The sequence below is a fragment of the Momordica charantia genome (assembly GCF_013281855.1).
Source record: "Momordica charantia cultivar OHB3-1 chromosome 10 unlocalized genomic scaffold, Mcharantia_2.0 BLBB01000010.1, whole genome shotgun sequence".
In the NCBI taxonomy this organism is placed as follows: domain Eukaryota; kingdom Viridiplantae; phylum Streptophyta; class Magnoliopsida; order Cucurbitales; family Cucurbitaceae; genus Momordica; species Momordica charantia.
This window is the reverse complement of record NW_028275158.1, coordinates 9,949,205-9,970,537: the sequence shown is the minus strand read 5'-3', so window position 1 is coordinate 9,970,537 and position 21,333 is coordinate 9,949,205. Positions and strand designations below refer to the sequence as shown.

At 32.8% G+C, this 21,333-nt stretch overlaps 1 protein-coding gene across 1 annotated transcript; it reads right to left on the bottom strand.

The window, feature by feature from the left end:
* Positions 1-16,059: 16,059 nt before the first annotated feature.
* On the bottom strand, positions 16,060-19,708 carry LOC111019002 (glucose-6-phosphate/phosphate translocator 2, chloroplastic). The gene is made up of 5 exons (XM_022295285.2): positions 18,738-19,708; positions 17,976-18,201; positions 17,152-17,374; positions 16,532-16,745; positions 16,060-16,427 (listed from the first exon to the last, which is right to left on the bottom strand). Exons 1-5 carry the CDS (start codon positions 19,254-19,256, stop codon positions 16,416-16,418), a joined length of 1,194 nt encoding a protein of 397 aa, XP_022150977.1. The 5' UTR covers positions 19,257-19,708; the 3' UTR covers positions 16,060-16,415.
* Between the last annotated feature and the right edge of the window lie 1,625 nt (positions 19,709-21,333).

Here is a 21,333-nt window from a genome sequence, read left to right as displayed (position 1 = left end):
GTCATTCTCCCAGCGTTGATGTGTAGAGCCGGAGTTAGGGTTTTGAGGCCTACCATACCCACTGTACCATGACGCATCCGTCGAGTAACCGGGGCTCCACAGCAAACTGGTTCAGGTGATTATGGTATTTTCTGTGTTAAGTTTTTTGAGTACGATGTAACGGGTTCCAATCTCGTGACTCTAACTCAAGAGAGGATCCCATTTTTTAGGGAGAAACTCGCCATTGAAGTATGGGCGAACCGGTGTATTTTTTGACCTACATTAATTTTATAAATCAATGCAATAGTTTGTTCATAATTAAAATTACAAACGAAAAAAAAAATTATACAAAAGCTAGTGATGCAAATGTGCAAGTTCATAGGTGAAAACAAACATATTCTAAAAAATAAATATCACCTACCTTGTTGATGTACAAAAATATCACTTTCAGATGGAAAAGTCAGAGGTAATTTGCAGGTACGTAGTTCTTTTTGTTCTTTCAGAGCTGAGTACAAGATGAACTGATGAAAATTAAAGTTCTTCGTGGGAATGTTTGTTGAATATGCGAGTTAGGTGTTTTCCTTAATTGAAAAACTTCAATTTTCGGTCAAGACATATGCATTTCACGGACGTGAAATTAATGTAGGTTAACAAATTCTCTACATTTCTCGCCCGTGAAATTTTCGACCTCGCCCGAGAATTTAGTCATTTTTTCAGGGGTAGTTGGGTACATTTACTTCCACTGACGCGTCAGAAAAAGTACTAATTGGCCATTAGAAACATTTTTTTAGGGGTGGGTCATTTGAGCAAAAATTTTTTCTTGGAAGGCCATTTATGTCAATTTCCCGGAGGAAGAAGTGGAAGGGGGCTAGGGTTTTCCTTGTTTTCCTTTTCTTTTATTCTTCTTTTCTTTTTTCTTAAATAAAAAAATGTATATAAAGGGGTAAAGACCTAAAATAAGAGGAATAAATTCATCTTGGAAGAAATCTCACTTTAAAACGATTTAGGGAAAATAATTAATTCCAAAAACCCAACCAAGAAAACTAAAAGGGAAAATTAAATTTTCAAATTCTTGGAATAAGGTTTAATTAAAAATATGTTAAAAAAATCGAAATAATTTACCTCAAATATGAGAAATTAAACTTAAATTATAATTTACCCAAAACTAGAACGTCAAAATTAAAAATCCAAGAATGGGGGATTGGACCAGCGACGGCCCTGTAGGGCGGAAGACAGACCGATGGAGCTGAGTAACGGTGGTGGGGTTGGGTGACAAAGGCGAGGCTGGGCAACGGTATACCGATTATTTCCTGATTATTTTAGTCAATAGTCGACAAAGTCCCGACTATTATTCTTTAGTCGAGAAAAAGATGTTTGCCCCGTGTCGAGAATAATAGAGTTGGAAAAAACTCATAAGTCTTATAGTGCCAACGATCGATTATGTGAATTTGCGTCATCTAGGTAACGAAACTAGAACAACAGCACGAGGAAGATGAAGGATGACGGGAAAGGCGAAAAGAGCGCGAGGAAGATAACGTTTGGTGTATCCATAAGTCTCACCTGATCTTGAGTTCAATTCACACATGTAATTGAATCTGTTTATATATATATATATATTTTTTTTTTTTTATGAAAAGAAATATCTACTCAGTTTTTTTAATTGAAAAAAATTGTTTCTATTTTCTTTAAGAAAGTTTGAATTAATATTCTTAAAAACTTAGATAAGAATCTAATGAAAAAAAATTTCAAAACTAAGATTTAATTAATAGATTTCTATCAAAAATTCAAGATTTTATGTTATAAAAAAGATCATGAACCTAACTAGTTCCAATTTAAATCCAAATTAATTCTTAAGCATTCGATTAAGTTGACTTTCATTCCAGTAAAAAAATCCAAGTTATAATTTAAATTTATGCAAGGAAGGGTTAATAAGAAATAAATATATATTATTTATTTTAAATTGAAATTATGAATAAATTAATTAATGATGGTAAAAGGTAAAATTTTGTAAAAATATAATAATATAGGGTTGATAAAATAATTTAAATCCATCGGGCTCAAACTCGAGACCGAAGAGAGGAAGGCATAATTACGCAGGATAAGCTTATAAGGTACATTTTCTACTTGTTTGATGCAGTATTCGGGAAATCCATTAAGCATAAATCTATACTCGATGCGACCGGACAATCCCGAAATAATTAATATCATTAACAAAGCAGCAATTTTTCCGACATAAATGAAACATGCTCAAAATCATTTGTCACACTCTTTATGTCATAGATTATCAAGATGGCCTAGGTAATTGTCATAGAATACTTGAAATTTTTTTATTTTTCTCGACAATTATAAAATGTCATGAAGCAAGAAAATTTTCGTAAGTAGTCAATTTTTCCTGCCAAAAACGTGCCTCTGCCTTTTCGTGACATTTTTTCACTGTCATTCGAAAATTTGGTTTTCGTGACAGTTTCTAACTGTCATAAAACTTGAAAAATCCGAAAAGTTTCGTTTTTTCCCTCCAAAAACGCGCGTCAATCATTTATGATAGTTTTTTTTCCTCCCAACATTTTTACTGTTCACAACTGTCATGAAAGTTCATGTTTCTACTAGTGAACTTTACTATGTTTCAAAGTACCAAAAATAAAATCATTTTTTTCTATACTAGTGTTTTACCGCGCGTGTTTTTTTTAATTATTTAAAGAGAATAATTTGAGTGAAATATTATTAAGTAAAACTATTTTTTTTTAATTAAGATTAGTTTTATATATTATTATAGTATAACTGTGTTGACTTATTAAATAATTTTATTTTATATATTATTTTTTAAATTTAATTTTTATGTAATTAACATCAATTTTATTTTAAATTATATAAAATTTTAAATAGCATAGGGTTGCGAGGGTGAAATTTAAGATTTTTAACCTCGAAGAAAGGTTTTTAATGACCTAACACAACTTTTTAATTTGTATTTATCTAAATAAATGTATTAATTAGTTTTCATATAATTAATTAACATTTCTAATAGTATTCTAAAAAAAAAAATCTTCTAATAGTAACACGCATTTAATTAATGTACTACTTATAATTTAAATATGAACTTGCAACTAATATTTTTAAGATGATTATTTATTTATTAATATAGTTTACTTTTCCTTACCTTACCACATATGTTTTTTTTTAATTGAAATTACTTATCTTATGCATTAATTTGGATGAAATGTTATTAATTATAATTACATATTTTATTTTATTTATAGTAATTGTAGTAAAATTTTTGTTGGTGGGCTGTTTTTATTTCATATAATACATCTTATATTTTTTTCTATTTCTATTATTATATGGATCAAACTTAACATGTACAGTTAAAACATGAACTCCCCCACGAGTAAATAACTCAAAGAGCTTACTTTTATAATTGTCATGCTATATTCAAAACAAATTTATAATTTCAAAATAAGAATTGAGTTAGTTACATCAAAATCATATTCACGAATTGTAAAAAAAAAATATATATATTCACGAAGCTTAATATGAGCATCAATTTGTTGTCAATTGGTTGAGACATATATCATTGATCAAAAAGATCTTGGTTGTAATCCATACTCCCACGTGTTGTTTAATTGGAAAAAAAATAAATAATTACATTCATGAAAACTACAGCTTATAAAAGAATCCATTTTATCAAAATTACAACTCATTTTATCACTTTTTTGTTAGAAGTAAATGAAAGTCATATAGTAAGAATAAGTCACTAAACTACAGCTTATAAAAGAGTCCATACTTGAGCTTTCAATTTATTACACACAATACTTCTCCTACTCTGTTTAGTAACTGAAACGTAGATCCACATTTTTTAGAAATTCAAGTAACAACCCCAATCTGAAATAACCATTTAAATTAGAAGAGGAAAGAAACAAATTAAGCTGAAAACAAAATAGAACCTCTTGTGGAATGATATCGGTGCGGGGATCGTCAGGGAGCTCTCTAACGAATGAATTATTCCAGTTCAGATCTTCAAGCTTCTTTTTCACCTTGTTCTTGATACTACTTCCTTTGTGTTCATGATCATTATTATTCAAACTCTGATTCTTCAAATCTAATAAAGTGAAAGAGAGATGAATGCGAACCATTCATCTAGATTGAAACTAAAACAAATGACTAAATTAAAAATATCTGGTTTAGGTCAAAATCAAAGATTGGTTATTGAAGAAATGATTTTGTGTTTTCCGTAAATGGTAAGTGTTAGGATATTATTTATATGTATAGTATGAAAAGCCAAACGAATTGTATTTAAATGTAATAATTTTTTTTAATTATAGAATTTTAATAATTTATTTTAATGATTATTAAATCACATTCCATATTAAGCATTTTAGTTGTATGATAAAATTTAACGGTATTAATGTATAATAATTACATTTAATGGTCTTAATTTCATTTATCAACAAATGGACAAAATTTTAGGGAGGCATTCCAAATTCAATTCCTGGCATTTAAGTGTGGCGTTTGGACTGTTTACAGAAATTCCTTCATTACAATTGGACCGGTTTGAAGTTCATGTATTGCTATTTAATATTGCATAGGTAGATGAATGTAATTAATAAAAAATTGCGAAGGCAAAATAGACCTAAAATATTTTTCATAGATCGTGACATTTTAATATAGTATAGATAAATAGAGGCTTAGCTTTGGTTTGAAAAAACATCTCATCCTCTAATCTCTTCGTTTTTTTCTTCTGGGTAGTTGTAGTACCGGTTCCATCTCCTAGCCACGAGTGCACGCGTCTCAGAGTTGATGTGTTAACCTTGGAGGGCGGACGATTGAATCTCAGTTGCACCACGGTCAAGCTGAAATGAAATATATTTTTTATAATAAATCAAATTCTTTTAAAACAAAATCTATTTTTTCAATTTAATTAAAATTTTACCTTAAATCCAATAATAAAGTAAACTTATGTTATTTTTAACCAAAATAATTAAAATAAAACTTAATAAAGTAAAATAAAATAATAATAAAAACTAAAATTAAGCCGAACCAAATACTGCGTTTACAGCTGGCCCCCCTTTGTGTATCTTTGCAGAACTAAAAGGATAGACAAAACAAAAAGACAAAGTATTCGGAAGACGAAAAATTTATTCAAATAAGGCACAATATAGATGGGTCTGGCTTGATATCAAGCAGAATCTCAACAATATGCAAAAAGGCCTACACTAGAAACAAGCCTTGACCTCAATCTTGGATCGACTTCAATTTAACCGAATATAATATGCAGCGAACCTAGCTTCTACATAGGCTTTGACCTCGATCTTGGATCAAGTTCGATTTAACCGAAGATAAGATGGAGCGTACCTGGCTTCAACACAAGCTTCGATCTCGATCTTGGATTGAGTTTGATTTAACCGAATATAAGATGGAGTAGACCTGGCTTCAACACATACTTCGACCTCAATCTTGGATCAAGTTCGATTTAACCGAAGATAAGATGCAACGAACATGACTTTTACAAAGACTTCGACTTCGATATTGGATCAGGTTCGATTTAACTGAAGGTAAGATGCAGCAGACCTGGCTTCCACACAGGCTTCGTCCTCGATATTGGATTGGGTTTGATTTAACCGAAATAAGATGCAATGAACCTGGCTTCTACACAAACTTCGACCACGGTATTGGATTGAGTTTGATTTAACAGAAGATAAGATGCAACGAACCTGACTTCTACACAAGCTTCGACCTCGATCTAGGATTAGCTAGGTTCGATTTAACTAAAGATAAAATCAACAGACTTGGCTTCTACAGAGGCTTCGACCTCGATATTGGATCAAGTTCGATTTAACTGAAGATAAGATGCAATAGACCTGGCTTCTACATAGGTTTCGACTTCGATCTTGGATCGTGTTCGATTTAACCAGAAAAGATAAGAATGCAAATTTGCCAAAAGGCTGGGGTGATTTGAATAGCTAGGAGGTTTATTACCCAAGTGTATAGTTTAGAAATCCTTCTAAAAAAATGAGTGCATGAGATATGCACTTCGCCAATGCAAGCAATGACTAACACCAAGCTATATTCATATAGGCAGGACGTCATGCAAATGATTTAGGAAAACTAAATGCATGCATTTCTAAATGTTCATTGTCATAATGTCGTGAATGATAAGTGATGTTATAATTTGGTTTGGCTTAACCAATGTAATGACTCTAAATGTATGATGCAAGATTAAGCGATGCAATATGTATGCGTAATTATTTCTATTTGCACAACCAGTAAATGTGACACCAAATGTACGATGCATATACATGTTATGTAGGCATGATAATTTTTATAATTGAACCATGAAAATGATTGTATTTTTTTTTTTTTTGAAAAAATGATGCAAGTGATGTACTCATGAAATATAGTAAAGAGAACATATTTTGTATACTTTCATTGTTCTTATTAGCGAATATTTAGCACAAAATCAAATAAGTAAAAGCATCATCAACACTTGAGGAAACATGTCGATTGTTCTCTTTTTTCTTTTGTTTTTTTTTTGTTTTATATATATATATATATATATATATATATATTTTTTTTTTAATGAATGCCTTCGCTCAATAAGAGATATATGCATCAAAGTGATTTCTCAATCATATCGGGTTTGGTGGGTTACATTTGTAGAGGTATCTCATGTGTAAGTTTGGAGAACTGTTAAAGGTGTTTGATTAAACTGCTTCATAACCACAGCCTTATAATTGATAAAAAAAAGGTCGTATACGAGAAAACAAATTTTTCATAAGGAACAAATGAGAGTGGAGATTGTGATTTTGCAATAAAAATTAACAATGAATGAAAGTCGGCAGATTTCCCTTTTTTAAAGAAAAGCTTGTCAAATCTCTTGAACAATAAGAGACTGGAAACAAAAATGTGCGCTTGATGCATGATGACGAAAAAACGTAAAATGAATGAAACGTGCACGCCACGCATATGACAAAGATAAAATCAAATTTAAGTGTGAAAAGAGATAGTGAAATCACTTGTTTTTTAATAAAAACTTGGGATTTTCAAAATAGCTCAATCACCGCATTTTGCTTCCTTTAAAAAAATCTGATGGATCAAGAGTGCACATAACAAACTATCAAGCACTCCTTAAATAGGCGAGAATGTGATGACGACTTTGCCCTTGATGACTTTATGAATATAGTGATAATTCGCTTAGAGATTTTTGTGAATCAAGTGGGATTATACATGAATTTACTGTTCTATATTCACCTCAATATAATAGAATAGTTGAGTGGAAAAATAGAACTTAAAAAGAGATGGATAATGCTATTAAGTTCTGGTTTATCTGATGATATGTGGGGGGAAGCTGTACTTTCTGTTTGTTTTATTCTTAACAGGGTCCTCACAAAAAGCTGGATAAAGTATCATATGAGCTCTAGAAGGGGTATTCGCCAAACCTGAGCTACTTGAAGGTGTGAAAGTGCTAGGCAAAGGTGACATATCCAACATTCAAAAAACCAACGGTTTAATCTAAAAAATTTTTATTGTGTTTTCATTGGTTATGCTCAAAATAGTTTTGCATATAGGTTCACGAGCTTGAATGATAAATCAATATGTGAATATAGAGATGCTGCATTTTTTGAAAATATCTTCCCTTTGATTAAAATTGGTGGTGAATCTAGTGGTATTTCAAAAATTGTATGCATGTTATTGTCGCGCCACTTCTATTGATATGATAGACCTTGAACTTAGATCCAATGATGGAATAGATTATGAACCTAGGAGAAGTAAAAGACAAAAGGTTAATAAAAGCTTCAGCTTGACTTCTTAACTTTCTTTATGGTAGAAAACTTTGATAAGATAGACGATCAGTTTGTTTGTATGTATTTGATAGAAGAAGATCCTAAAACCTACCAACACGCTATAAACGCTTTGGATTCTAGCCTATGGAAAGAATCTATTAAAAGTGAGCTAGACTCCATAGTTATGAATCAAACCTGGAAATTGGTAGATTTACATATATGAAATAAACCTATTAGGTGTAAATGGATCTTTAAAAGAAAAATAAGACCAGATACAAAGCTAAACTAGTGGTTGTAGGTTCCACACAAAAGTATGACATTGATTACTTCGATACGTACTCTCAAGTAACCATGATGGCCACAATTAGATCTTTGATAGCGTTCGCGGCTATTCGAGGCTTAGTAATACACCATATGGATGTAAAAATAGCTTTTATTAATGGTGATTTAGAAGAGGAGATCTATATGACACAACCTGAAGGTTTTCTAACTAATGGACAAGATAAATAAAGTATGGAAGTTCAAAAAATCTCTCTCTGACCTAAAACAAGCACCAAAACAATGGTATGAAAAATTTAATGGCATTTTGGTAAACAATGGTTATAAAGTAAATTGCTCTGATACATGTGTTTACTCAAAGTTGTTTGGAGCTGATTGTGTGTTAATATGCTTGTATGTTGATGACATGCTCATTTTTTTGTTCAAACTTAGATATCATTAATGAGACCAAGTTGCTCATTTCTCCATATTTTAAAATGAAAGATTTAGGAAAGGTTGATGTAATACTTAGTGTAAAAATAAGGAAAAATGATAATGTCAATCACACTACATTGAGATAATACTGAAAAAAAATTGATCACTTTGATAAATTACCTGTAAGAACACTTTATGATATTAGCATGAATCTTAAAAAGAATCAGGGTGATAGTGTATCTTAATCTGAATATGCAAAGATCATAGATAGTGTCATGATTTTAGTAAATTACATTAGACTTGATATTGCATATGCAGTAAGCAGACTGAGTAGACACACTCATAACCTTGGTAAAGATCATTAAACAGCTTTACATCGGTTGTTAAGGTATCTTAGTAATACAATGGACTATTGTTTGCATTTTAAATATTTTTTTGCTGTGCTAGAAGGATATTGTGTTGTAAACTGGGTTACAGATAATGATGAAGTGAGTTCCACTAGAGGGTATGTGTTTACTTTTGGCGGTAGAGCTATCTGAGTTCATAGCACTTGAACTAACAGGTCAAAAGGCTGAATGGCTGAGAAGACTTCTTGTAGACGTGCCACTATGGGGAAAATCATACATGTATCCATACACTGTGACTCACAAAGATGTCATTAGAATTGCCAAAAATAGTTTGTACAATGGCAAGAAATGCTACATACGTCTAAGACATGTTGCTGTGAAGCAGTTGCTGAAAGATAAAATTATATCTTTGGAGTATGTGAGGTCCGAGAGGAACTTGGTGGATCCTCTCACCAAGGGCAAAACAGTGAAAGTAATTCTGGAGTCCTCAGGATGCATAGGACTCAAGCCATGATGCTCAATCCAATGTTTTTCTTTTGGGTGGTACATGTATGGACTTGATGGATGTAATGAAGCATATGTGAATCCATATCCCTTCTTTGGGTGGTCTATGAATGGACTTCGTGGATACAGTGAAACATGTGAATCCATAGCCCTTTTGGGTGGTTCATGCGTGGACTTGATGGATAATATTCAAAGTCTTCATAGCTCAGTTTTGAGTGGTTTATCTATAATATACTTGATGAAGCGATAACGTGACTGTGAAGGTGATGCCGCCTTTTATGAAAGAGTTGTGGAGCCTCTTTCTAGAGCTTTCACAATGACCCAAGGTATATATGCATGACCACTAAAAGCACTTGACAACTATCGCAGAATCAAAATCGAGGATTCAAACGTGTTGTGGGGGTCTCAACTATAAATACTAGAAATTCAAGAGGTAACTCACTTTTATTATTTAGGTTGTTGCTCTACTTCATGCATTAATTCAAATCGAAAGATATTAATGCTTAAATTTTTATCCTTTGCTCAGAAATTCAATCCTCCTTCTTACTTCTTTTTACTATGTTGTCATTCGTGGGGGATTGTTCGGAATGACAATTGAATTGGAGAAATTTAAGGATATGTGGATGGATGAAAAGTTGCTGAGGAAGTCAAGATACAGGTGGTAGGTGTGTAGAAGGAAGTGGCCATTCAAGGACACGTGGGTGGCCAAAAAATTTTTGGATTTTTTATTTTTAAAAAATTAAGTTCTATTTTGGGCCACTCCATCAGTATAAATAAAGGTCATTCCTTACCATTTTTCATCATCACATTCATTCAATACTTCTCTCCAGTACTCCATCTCCACTCTCCTTTACATTGTTCTTCATTTTTCTTACATTGTTCTTCATTTTTCCACTTATCTCTACTACCTTAAACTGAGCCGAGATTGATTCCACTCCCATTTCGACGAGTGCACATCTAAGTTGGAGTTTGTGTTAACCTTTGGGAGCATATCGGCAGTAAAATAATTTAGCACCGTGGTTGTGCCGATTTTGCTTTCAAGGTAGTGGTTCCACCCACGACACAACAAATTTAGCTCCTAGTTCCAATTTTGTTCTTTATTTTCCAAGAGTTGTTGGATCTACAAGGGTCGAAGAAAGAAGAAGGATTATGATCGAGTGAAAGGATTATAGAGAAGGGTGAGATGAGGTGATTATGGTAGAGTTAAGGAGAGGAGTAATGAGTTTCCTTCCTTTCACGATTGTTTCCCATGTAAATGAAATCAAAGCCTTCTCTTTATATAAGGTGTAAAAAAGCAACGGTAAGATTGTAGAATTGAAGATATGTAGGAAATTAGCCACTTTTGGTGGAATGAAGACTTGACAAAATCTTCTGAAAAACTATTTTATTTAAAAACAAATCTAATTTATTTTTCTTACTTTTATTCAACACTTGATTTAAAAAAGGGAAAAACTCGGCTTTTTAATAAAATACAAAGAAATAAAATAAAACTAAAATAAATTTAATAAATAATAAAAAAAATAATGATAACAAAGTTGGACCAAATAGGTGTCTACATTCGAATTTGATCAAAAATTCAAATTTTAATCATAATCCAACGATCAATTTAAAGTTGGTTAAATTCCAAATTTTCAAATTCATCCCAAATTTGAATCTGAATTATATTTCGACTTTTAAATTAAGTTAGATAAATTTCATATTTTCGAATTTGATCAAAATTCAAGTTTGAGCCATAATCCAACAGTCAATTTAAAGTTGTATAAATTCCAAATTTTTAAATTCATCCCAAGAATTTGAATTATATTACGAATGTTAAATTAGGCTGGATAAATTTCATATGTTCGAATTTAATCCAAAATTCAAATTTGAACCGTAATCCAACAGTCAATTTAAAGTTGGATAAATTCCAAAATTTTAAATTCATCTAGAATTTGAATTTGAATTATATTCTGACTTTTAAATTAAGTTAGATAAATTTCATATTTTCAAATTCATTCTAAAATTCAAATTTGAACCATAATCCAACGTTCAATTTAAAGTTTGATAAATTTCAAATGTTCAAATTCATCCCAAATTTAAATTTGAATCATATTATGACTTTTAGATTAAGTTCAAAGTTAAAATAATAATAATAATAATAATAATAATAAAATTTTTGAAGATAATTTAAATTTCAATTGATAAATTACAGATGTCATATTTTAAATTGTGCAAATATACTATCAATTGGACCTACAACAATATTTTGGCCTATGATTAAAAAAATAATCAGAACGATGACTTAAATCCATCTTTTTGGTCGTTCAATATTTTCGAAATTCATCCATAATTATGTTTGACATAAATTTCAAAAATGAGCATTTGTAAAACCATAAATTCCAGGCCAATCATAAACGGCCACGTAATTATTAACATAACTATATTTTATTAAATTTGGGGGCAATTATAAATTATCCCTAAATTAAAATTAAAGACAAAAACAAGAATTCGAAAATAATGTCCGGTGCCTTTCATTGTGCCCTTTAGATTGGATTTAATTTAATTGGTCATCTGGGATCCCTGGGGAAGAGGATCAAGTTGGCCCTTGTGAACAGCTTGATGCACTATCTCCCTTCAACCCTTTGAGCGAAATGCGGCAAAAGGAAGGAAAATCCATGGACCGACCCCATCGTCTCCACCCCGTAGGAACTACGAGGGTTACACAAAATTGGGCTTAGGATCAATTTAGTTCACATATCAATTGAGTAATATTTTGACCCAAAATCCAAATTATCATAAGACCATCATGGTGGATTAATGTTTAAAGTTAAATAAGTCGAAATCCAGTTAAATAATTGAGTTGGGTCAAAAATCACCTAAACCCAAACCTTTTGAAATTAAATTGGGTTCATGACCCAAAACCATGGGTTTGATCCAAAATAACTCAAGCCCAAAGCGCACTAAACCTATGAAAACCTCTATAAGAAGTCTCCCTCTTATTTCCAAGAGTGCAAGCATGGAGAGAATTCACATATACTCTCTGAAACTTGAAGATTCAAAGACCAATGTGAAAAAAATTAAAGACTTGAAGACTTTTGAAGAACATAGAACTTCGATCTCAATTCAAGAACAAGCATCTCAATCTTCACATCAAGTTCGAGAGGGGGATAAAGACTAGAGATTGAATCTACTACACATATAACAACATAAAAGTTCAACTCCACGAATTATAATTTTTTCAAAAATCTCGTGTGAACAATGAGGACCAGAGTATGAAATATCTGTCACATGTCGACGTTTCGATGTGTCCATAGGTTAAACATCAATATGAGGAGTAAATCGACATTGTCATGGTATTGCAAAAAAATCGACACATTTTAAAAAATATCAACAAATTATCACCAATATAGGTTGGGTTTTGGAAAAATATTGGAATGGAAGCTGTCTCACATTGGAAAAGAAACAAGAATGGTCTCCATGTGCTAGAAGTTGTCCCACATCGGAAAAGTACAAGGAGAAGATGTGTTCTAACTACTATAAAAGGAGCTCATGGGTTTGGGTTTTAATCATCCCAATTGAAATACTTTAAGTCTGGTATACCAACTTTAGTTAACTGAGCAGTATTTGCTTTGAAAGAGAATTTTGTGTAATTGAGGTCAGGAAGAGAAATCTGTGTGATTGTAATAATTTTCACATAGTGGATTTTTCCTTGTGGGTCGTGGTTTTTTCTCTGATTTGGAGTTTTTCCACGTTAATTCTTGTGTTTCTTTATTTTATTACTTTCTTTAAATTTCTCAATTATTTTCTGTTTATTCATGCGGTTAAAGTAGGGGATTTTTTCTCATCAAGTGGTATAAGCTCCATAGTTGCAGCATTGTTTGAACTTCCACATCATAAAAGATTTCTTGAAACAAGCTACGGTTCTGTGAATAGTGTGGATTGTTCACTATTTGCATATTTGCTAGGAGTGTGAAGCAGATATGTCATTCTTTATGAGTCCAGTGAAGATTGACGTAGAGAAATTTGACGGAAGGATGAACTTTGGCTTGTGGCAAGTGCAAGTCAAAGATGTCCTGATACAATCTGGGTTACGTAAGGCGGTTGAAGGGAAGACTGAGTGAAGGTGCTTCTGAAAAGCTAAGCGGTGATGGTGGTCCAATGGAGTCCATTCCAGCAAAGGTTCTAAAAAGTCCAGCATGAGTGATGAAGATTAGGAGGAAATGGATTTGAGGACTGCAAGTGTAATATGAACAGGTTTTGCTAAGAATATTCTTGCGAATGTGCATGAAATTTCAACAGCGAAAGAGTTTTGGGAGAAGCTCGAAGTGTTGTATCAGGCAAAGGGCATTTCAAATCGGTTGTACATGAAGGAGCAGTTTCACATGCTGCGAATGGAGGAAGGTACGAAAATTTCAGATCATCTCAGTAATCTCAATAGCATCATCTTTGAGCTGGAGGCGATTGAAGTGAATATAGATGACGAAGATAAAACACTCAGGCTAATCTTATCACTTCCACCTTCTTATGAACACATGAAGCCAATCTTGATGTATGGAAGGATACTTTGAATTTTGCCGAGGCTACTAGTAAACTGCTGTCAGAGGAAAGAAGACTAAAGAGTGAAGGGCGTACTTCACACGAAGATTCGACACTGGTAACTAGCAATTGGAAGAAGAATAAAGACTTCGTACAAAATAAAGCTTGTTGCTGAGGATGCGAACAGTCTGGGCACATGAAGAAAGATTGTCCCAACAGAGCTGGTTCGTCAAAGGGCTCTAGGCAGAATGCTCGCAATGTTTCTCTCATCAGGGAAGACGATGATCAGTTCCTTTGAAAAGAGAGAATTCATTCTCATGGTTTATCCGCTTTACCATGATAGAGAATGTGATATTAGTAGTTCCACAAGTTTACACATGGGCATGGGCTTGGTGGTTATACAAGGTGTGTGTGGTGGAAGTTATATCGAGGCTGAAGAACTTCCAGGTGAGCCAAGTAGGTGGAAGTTGCACCATAAATCTCAGCAGGATTTATCGACGTGTGACGAGGAAGAAAAACCTTGAAAGGCGACATTCCAAGTGATCTACTTTTATGGTGGAGTAGTCTATAGTCCTCTGACTTGAGAATTATGACTGTCGGTGAAGACAATAAGTGCAGTAGAAGCTGTGAACTTTTCAATATCTTGCTAAGGTGGAATTTGATGGGTTTTGGTAAAATATTGGAATGGCAGTTGTCCTACATTGGAAAAATACAAGGATGATCTCCATGTGCTAGAAGTTGTCCCACATCGGAAAAGTACAAGGAGGAGATGTGTTCCAACTACTATAAAAGTAGCTCATGGGCTTGGGTTTTAATCATTCCAATTAAAATACTTTAAGCCTGGTATACCAGCTCTAGTTAACTAAGCGGTATTTGCTTTGAAAGAGTATTTTGTGTAATTGGGGTCGGGGAGGGAAATCTGTGTGATTGTAATAATTTTTCACATAGTGAATTTTCTCTTGTGGGCCGTGGTTTTTTCTCGGTTTGAAGTTTTTCCATGTTAATTCTTGTGTTTCTTTATTTTATTGCTTTCTTTAAATTTCTCAGTTATTTCCTGCTTATTCCTGTGATAGAAATAGGAGATTTTTTCCCATCAATATAGACATAACGTTAATATGAATCATTTTTAACTTATTTAGAAACGTTGAAAGGCTTATTTGTTCATTTAAATAGTTTTTATGAATTTTTATTTTTTATAACATTTCTAGAAGTATTTGCAACATCAATATTTCCATCAATATTTCATGAAATTGAAACTTTTGTATTGTCATTGACATCGACGTTTAAAACTTTGATGAGGAAAAGTGATATTTTAACAATTTCAATTTTTATAAATAGAAGGGAATTTATAAGAGTTGATTGAGGACCATGACATTTTTAACCAATAAAATTGACTTAATTTAATAAAATAAGTTAAAGAAAAAGGAACACTTTTAATCCACAATTATAAAATGATTCTATTTGGTAGAGTATGCGTGGGAGTGATAGTAGAATTGATTTTAAACCTTCTTAAAATCAATTTTTATATGATGAATAGAATCGCAGAAGTGATTTTGACAATGACAAAACTCCCAAATACACCCTTATTCTAGACGCATCGATAAAAAAATTGTTCCAAATAGTTGATTAAGTTTGTCTTAATGGTTTGGAGGAAACAAAATGACAAATTAAGAATGAATTAAAAAAAACTTTATAAATCTAAAATAACTTCAAACTCGCACTAATGCAATATTTATTGATGATACTCATTCAAAATATATCTTAATCAGTTGAGATAGAAACTGATGATCGGCTTTGGCCAAGTAACAAAACAGTAGGTAAAATTAAAGGTTTATTGAGAATATTTTGCCAAAATAAAAAATAATAATAATAAATATCAATAAAAATTTATAGATTAAAATACTATTTTAGTTCTTATAATTTCAGTCTTGGTTAATTTTAGTCCATGATGTACTTCAAGATTCATTTTATTACTTATACTTCTAACGTTGATTCATTTTATTCCATGTACTTTCAAAATGTTAATTTTAATTCCTATACTTTTAAAAAGTGATCATTTTAATTCATATTTGCAAAATTTTAACACAACATTTACACATAATGAAAACTTAATATAAACATGATATTAAATATTCATCGACATGTCGACATTTTATCGACATTTTATCGACATTTTCATGTATCCATGGGTTCAACATCCACACGAGGTGTACATCATCATTCCCATAATATTAAACACAATCACAGAGCAGAATAATGTAAATTTATCAAAGCAGAAAAGAAAAATTGTTTGAGCCATTGTCCTTTAGAATCACACCTGCCCCCCAACCTCATCCAGTTTAAAGATTTGCCTTCCCCAACTCATTTTATTCATGTATAAACTTATTCATGCATAGCAAATTGCTACTTATTCATCTCTCAATAACTAAACACAAGATGCACCTACTGGTTTACGAGATCAAAACCCAATTTTCGTAATTGTAAAGTCGAATCCGTCACATTGCCATATAGAAAACCCCGACGCTGCTCAACAGCTTCGGTCCCAATCATTTCAGCTATATATTACATGATGAATAATGTAAATTCTAAGAGTCTCTTATTCTCATTGTTTTGCCTGCAATGTGAAAGATTTAGTTAGAAATTAGATTGGATTCAATCAGTGAAATAGAGATAGAAAGCACCAAGCAAACAACTGAATGGTGAAATGAGATGATTTACCTGTGAATACAAGAAGGTCCCAAAAACGGCGATGGCGGCTCCGAGAGCGTTGACGGGCTGGACCGGGGTGCGGAAGATGATGATCGCAGAAACTATCACTGATATACGCTTCATGGTGTTACCAATGCTGAACGTCAAGGGAGAAATCTCATCCAACGACATGTAAGAAACTTGGTTGTAGAGATGATAGAACACACTCTGTGCTGCTACCCACCTACCAATAAGAGAAACACCACAAACTTTAAAACTAACATGGAAGAAGAAAAGATTTGTAATAAAAATGGTATCTTCATATGAAATAACCATGAAAATTTGAGCATTTCAAGGTTTAGGCAAGAGTAAAAAAGAAACAGAATCGATAGGTCGATTACAAATGAACCATTAGAATCAAAGTAAATGTTCAGGTTATCAAGACAGTGAGCGGTATTTCTAGCAGGATATAAGACATCCCATTGAAGACATTTGAACAGAAAAAGAAAATGCAGGTCCTATGTATGAACTTGATCTGTAAAGTTAGTATGATTTATCGATGTCCTTCGATCGAATAAACTTTCAGAGGATGAATTTGTTATAAAGGGCAAGTTATAAGCAAAAAATCATATAAGTTTATGACTGCTTACCATACGAAATTAGGTCCAATCTGAGAGAGAGCTGTTTTCCATCCAGCAGCCCATATTTGCGGTCCTTCGACAGCAATGGCGAACGGAGTAAGAATCAAAAGGGACAATATCGAAAGACAGGCGTAGTAGTTCATTCCACTAACGGACTTCCCCTTCATGCCTTTCTTCGAGAATATGTTTCGGAAGACGAATGCCAAGTTTGATATCATGGCTCCCATGAAACCTGAAGAAATGAACACAACTTAGAGCTCTCAGAAAAATCTTATAGTTAGTTGCATATTACTCTCAACTCTGAATACCTCTTACAATAAGATTTTCGTTTCAGTTTCACCAACATTATAGCAAATAAAAATCATTCATTCCATAATAAATAGGAAAATAGAAGATCCCTAAACTTTTGTACTTGTTTATATTAGGGCTTTGTATTTTCAAATAATCTATTTTCGTCTCCTAACGTTCATATACCCTCATTTTGGTCCTTGTCGCTACATTTTAATCTTATATTATAACAAAAATATTTGGCCACCTGCTTTTGAACTTAATGCCAAATTTAATTCGTTACATATAACTTAGAACACAAGTTCTTGCAATGCCATGCATGATGTCTAGTAGATGCAATAGGGAATTCCATTGACAAGGATCAAAACCAAACATTTGAAATTAAAGGGAGTTCCATACTAAGAATTTAAATCTATATGCTTAAAACACAAGTTCCTGCAATGCCATATTTATAGTAAGCAATATCAAATTCTAGTGACAAGGATCAAAACAAAACATTTGAAAGTAGAGGTTAGTACCCTACAAAGAGAGCTGAATGTAATTACCAATCATGTTGAAGTTGAGCTCAGTCACAGCAGCGAGCGCACAGCCACCGATGATCGGGACGAGAGAGAGATAGACAGGAAGTGGAAAAGTTTCACCCAACAAGAACCTTGAAACCAGTACACTAAAGGCAGGCTCACCACTCTTGATGATATGAGTGAATGAGACAGCGACCTTTGACATGCTCACGGTTGCCGCTACATGTCCAATCGTATGGGCCACAGCAACCTATTCATTCAAAACCATCGCCAAAGTTTCAAACACAAGATTACAAAAGAGCATTCAAGTCTTCAACCACAAGCAATTTTGATGAGTTCTTCACGTTTAAGCTTATATATTGTCAGTTATCTGTAAGAAGATAACAAGTTTAGAGAAACAATGCAAGTTATTTGTTTTCTTGCCCTTTTCCTGACCTTTCTCAGCAACCAAACGCAGGGGATATTTCTTCAAAAACTAGAACAAGAAGATGATTACCGATGGAAATTTCATCGGTTCAAAAATTTTCTCAGTGGCCAAACACAACCCAGAAAGAATTTCCTAAGCTTTCTCAGCAAACAAACACGGGGATCTCTTCAAATACTAGAACAACAAGATGAAAAGAAATTTCATTGGTTCTGAAATTTTCTCAACTTCCTAAGCTTTCTTAGCAACCAACCACATGGAAACTCCATCAAATACTAGAACAGCAAGATAATTACTAACAAAAGCAATATCAATCACCCTGAAATTTTCTCAGTAACCAAACAGAACCCAGAAAAACATACCGGGAACAGAGACTTCCAGAACTCAAAATCGGTCTTGGGTGCCTCGGCGATCCTGGTCATCCAAGAGAATAACATGATGAGAGAGCCAACAGCGAGAGAAAGTGTGGAGGTCAGCCATGGATATGGATACGCATTCAAAACCTTCTTGTTGTAAATGTTGAACACCACGTTCAAACCCCACCACAGAGCGAAGTACAGCCCGATCTTAACCTTCTTCGCCGCCGCCTCCGACGGCGCTTCGGCCACCGTCAGTTCAATGTTCGACTCGATCGGCTCCGACCGATCAGCCTCATAAGCTTTTCTCGTAATCAAATCACTCTTCCGAGTTCCCAATGGCCCAAAGTTCGAAACCGAAGAGACATGAAGAGCATTTTTCATACAGACTACGGCGCCTTGGGGTTTCTGCACCGGCAATGGAGGTGGACACGAAAACCGCCGGATTGGCGCCGGAGACCTCCGCCGGAGAACAACGTCGGACCCATTAATCGATTTTGCAGATTGACTCAAAGAAGAGATCATGATCGTAAAAACCCAGAAATTAGGCAAAATCACAGACTAGTCCCTTCACGACTCTGGGAAAAATTAGTACACTAATCGCTCAAAATCGCCCAAATATCCTAAAATGCGGTTACCCAGAAAGCCAAGTTTCCAGGAAAATTGATTTCGAAACTCGGTGGGTGGAATAGAGGAATATGAACAGTCCTAAATAGTGGAATTTTGTAAAAACTAAGCAAAGGAAGCCACCGAGAATGTAGGTGTTTGGTGATCGTTCTATTCAATGAATCCGCACAGGATTTGGGGTTGGTAGAGGGAATTTTGAATATTAGAAGACGGAGGAGATTGAGGTATGAATTCAAAAGAAATTTTCAAAGGGTTTTTTTTTTTCTCTCAACTGAGTTGGGTGGCGGCTTTGATCGAATTTGAAAATGTGGATTGCCTTCCCTCCGTGGAATTGGGTGATTGGGTGAGGATCCAACAAAATCAAATTACATAACTTTAGAGGTTCATTTTTTCTTTTCCAACATGGAATTCAAATAACTTTTTGAAACTGTTCTTGGAAAAGGAAAAAGGGGAAGAAAATAAAGAAGAAGGAATTTGTGGGGTCAAATCTTAACATCCATAAACAAAAAACTTGCCTGTGATAGGCAAAAGAAACAGAAACAGAAATGTTATTGAGTATATACACAGCTGAATCGTTTCATGAGTTAAAAATAGATACAAATTTGAACGATAAAGGGGAGGAGACAAATACCACATAGGAACAGCAATTCAAATTAAAATTCTTTTGAAGTTAAATTATATTTTTCTGTTTCTAAACTTTAATTCTGTTTCTATACTTTATCACTTATATCATTAGGTGGAAAATTCTTTTCTAGTTAAATTACAAGTATCTAAGAACTTTCAAAGATGTGTTTAATATGTTCTTGAACTTCAAGAATATTTTGTAAATATTAACCTGAGCTATAGTTAGCAAGTATCTTAATTTTCAATCTTATGTCTAGTAAGTTCGAGTTTAATTCTCTAAATTTTAAATTTTATGTTTAACATATTTGAATTTTTTAGAAATTTTCAGATTTAGACATAAAGATTGAAAAGTTATTGTCTTATGAAGCACAAATTTTAGCTAAAAAAAGATACAAAATTGAAGTGTTAAATGGATTCTGAATTTTATAAAATGAAAAATATGACGAGAATATATTAGAAACAAAATTAAAAATTAAAGAACCTAATATTTAATAAACACTATTGTACTTCAACGATATGTTAAGCATAGAATTGAAAGTTCAAAACTTACTATTATTGGGTCAATATGACAACTCTAGAGGGATAAACATAGTTTAAATAATTTTTAATAAACTGTCAAACCGAACGTAGCTCAAATGGTTAAGACACCTATCTCTGACCAAAAGATCATGAGTTTTGAATCCCCACCCACATGTTGTACTAAAAAAAATAATCTTTAATCAACTATTTTGAATGTGTATCAATTAATCAAATACACACATTTTACCAGCAATTAATATCTTCTAGATATATTTTTCTTTTGAGTTCTGGAAATTCAAGAGACTAAGTTGGAGGGCCCAGTGGACGTTCAAAATAACCTAGCAAGATTATAACCCAAGAGAAAATCAATGAATTTCTAAAATAATAATGGATTTTTACATAAAAAAAAATATATAGAAAAATAGATATATCCCATATTGAAAAATTAACCGGTCATTTCTTTTTTAAAATAAAATTTATATTTTATATTTTTCTCTCTTAAATATTAAATATTCAATGGCGATAAAGCACAAAATAAATTATCATCAATCAATACCTAAATATTTAAAAAATAACATGGCGTGAGGGTAAAAAAATCCAAGAAAAAAAAAAGGAGCAAAAGCAGCAGAAGATTTTTATAAGATATGGGTCAATATTTTAAACAAACATTTCATAAAGGGTGTTCTTTATTATATTGTGTCTGCCACAGTTTTCTTAAATAAATGATGAGTTAGATGCTCTCTGTTTCGCAATTTTTATATACCAATTTTAGTACAAATGATTGGAAGAAAAGAAATTCAAACTAACCCACTTAAATAATCTGGTATGGTAG

Coding starts and splice junctions, on each gene's coding strand:
- LOC111019002 (XM_022295285.2), bottom strand. CDS start 19,256: ATGATCTCTTCTTTGAGTCAATCTGCAAAATCGATTAATGGGTCCGAC. Junction 18,202..18,737: donor TCTGGAAGTCTCTGTTCCCG/GTATGTTTTTCT, acceptor TTGAATGAATAG/GTTGCTGTGGCCCATACGAT. Junction 16,746..17,151: donor ATTGGACCTAATTTCGTATG/GTAAGCAGTCAT, acceptor TCTTATTGGTAG/GTGGGTAGCAGCACAGAGTG.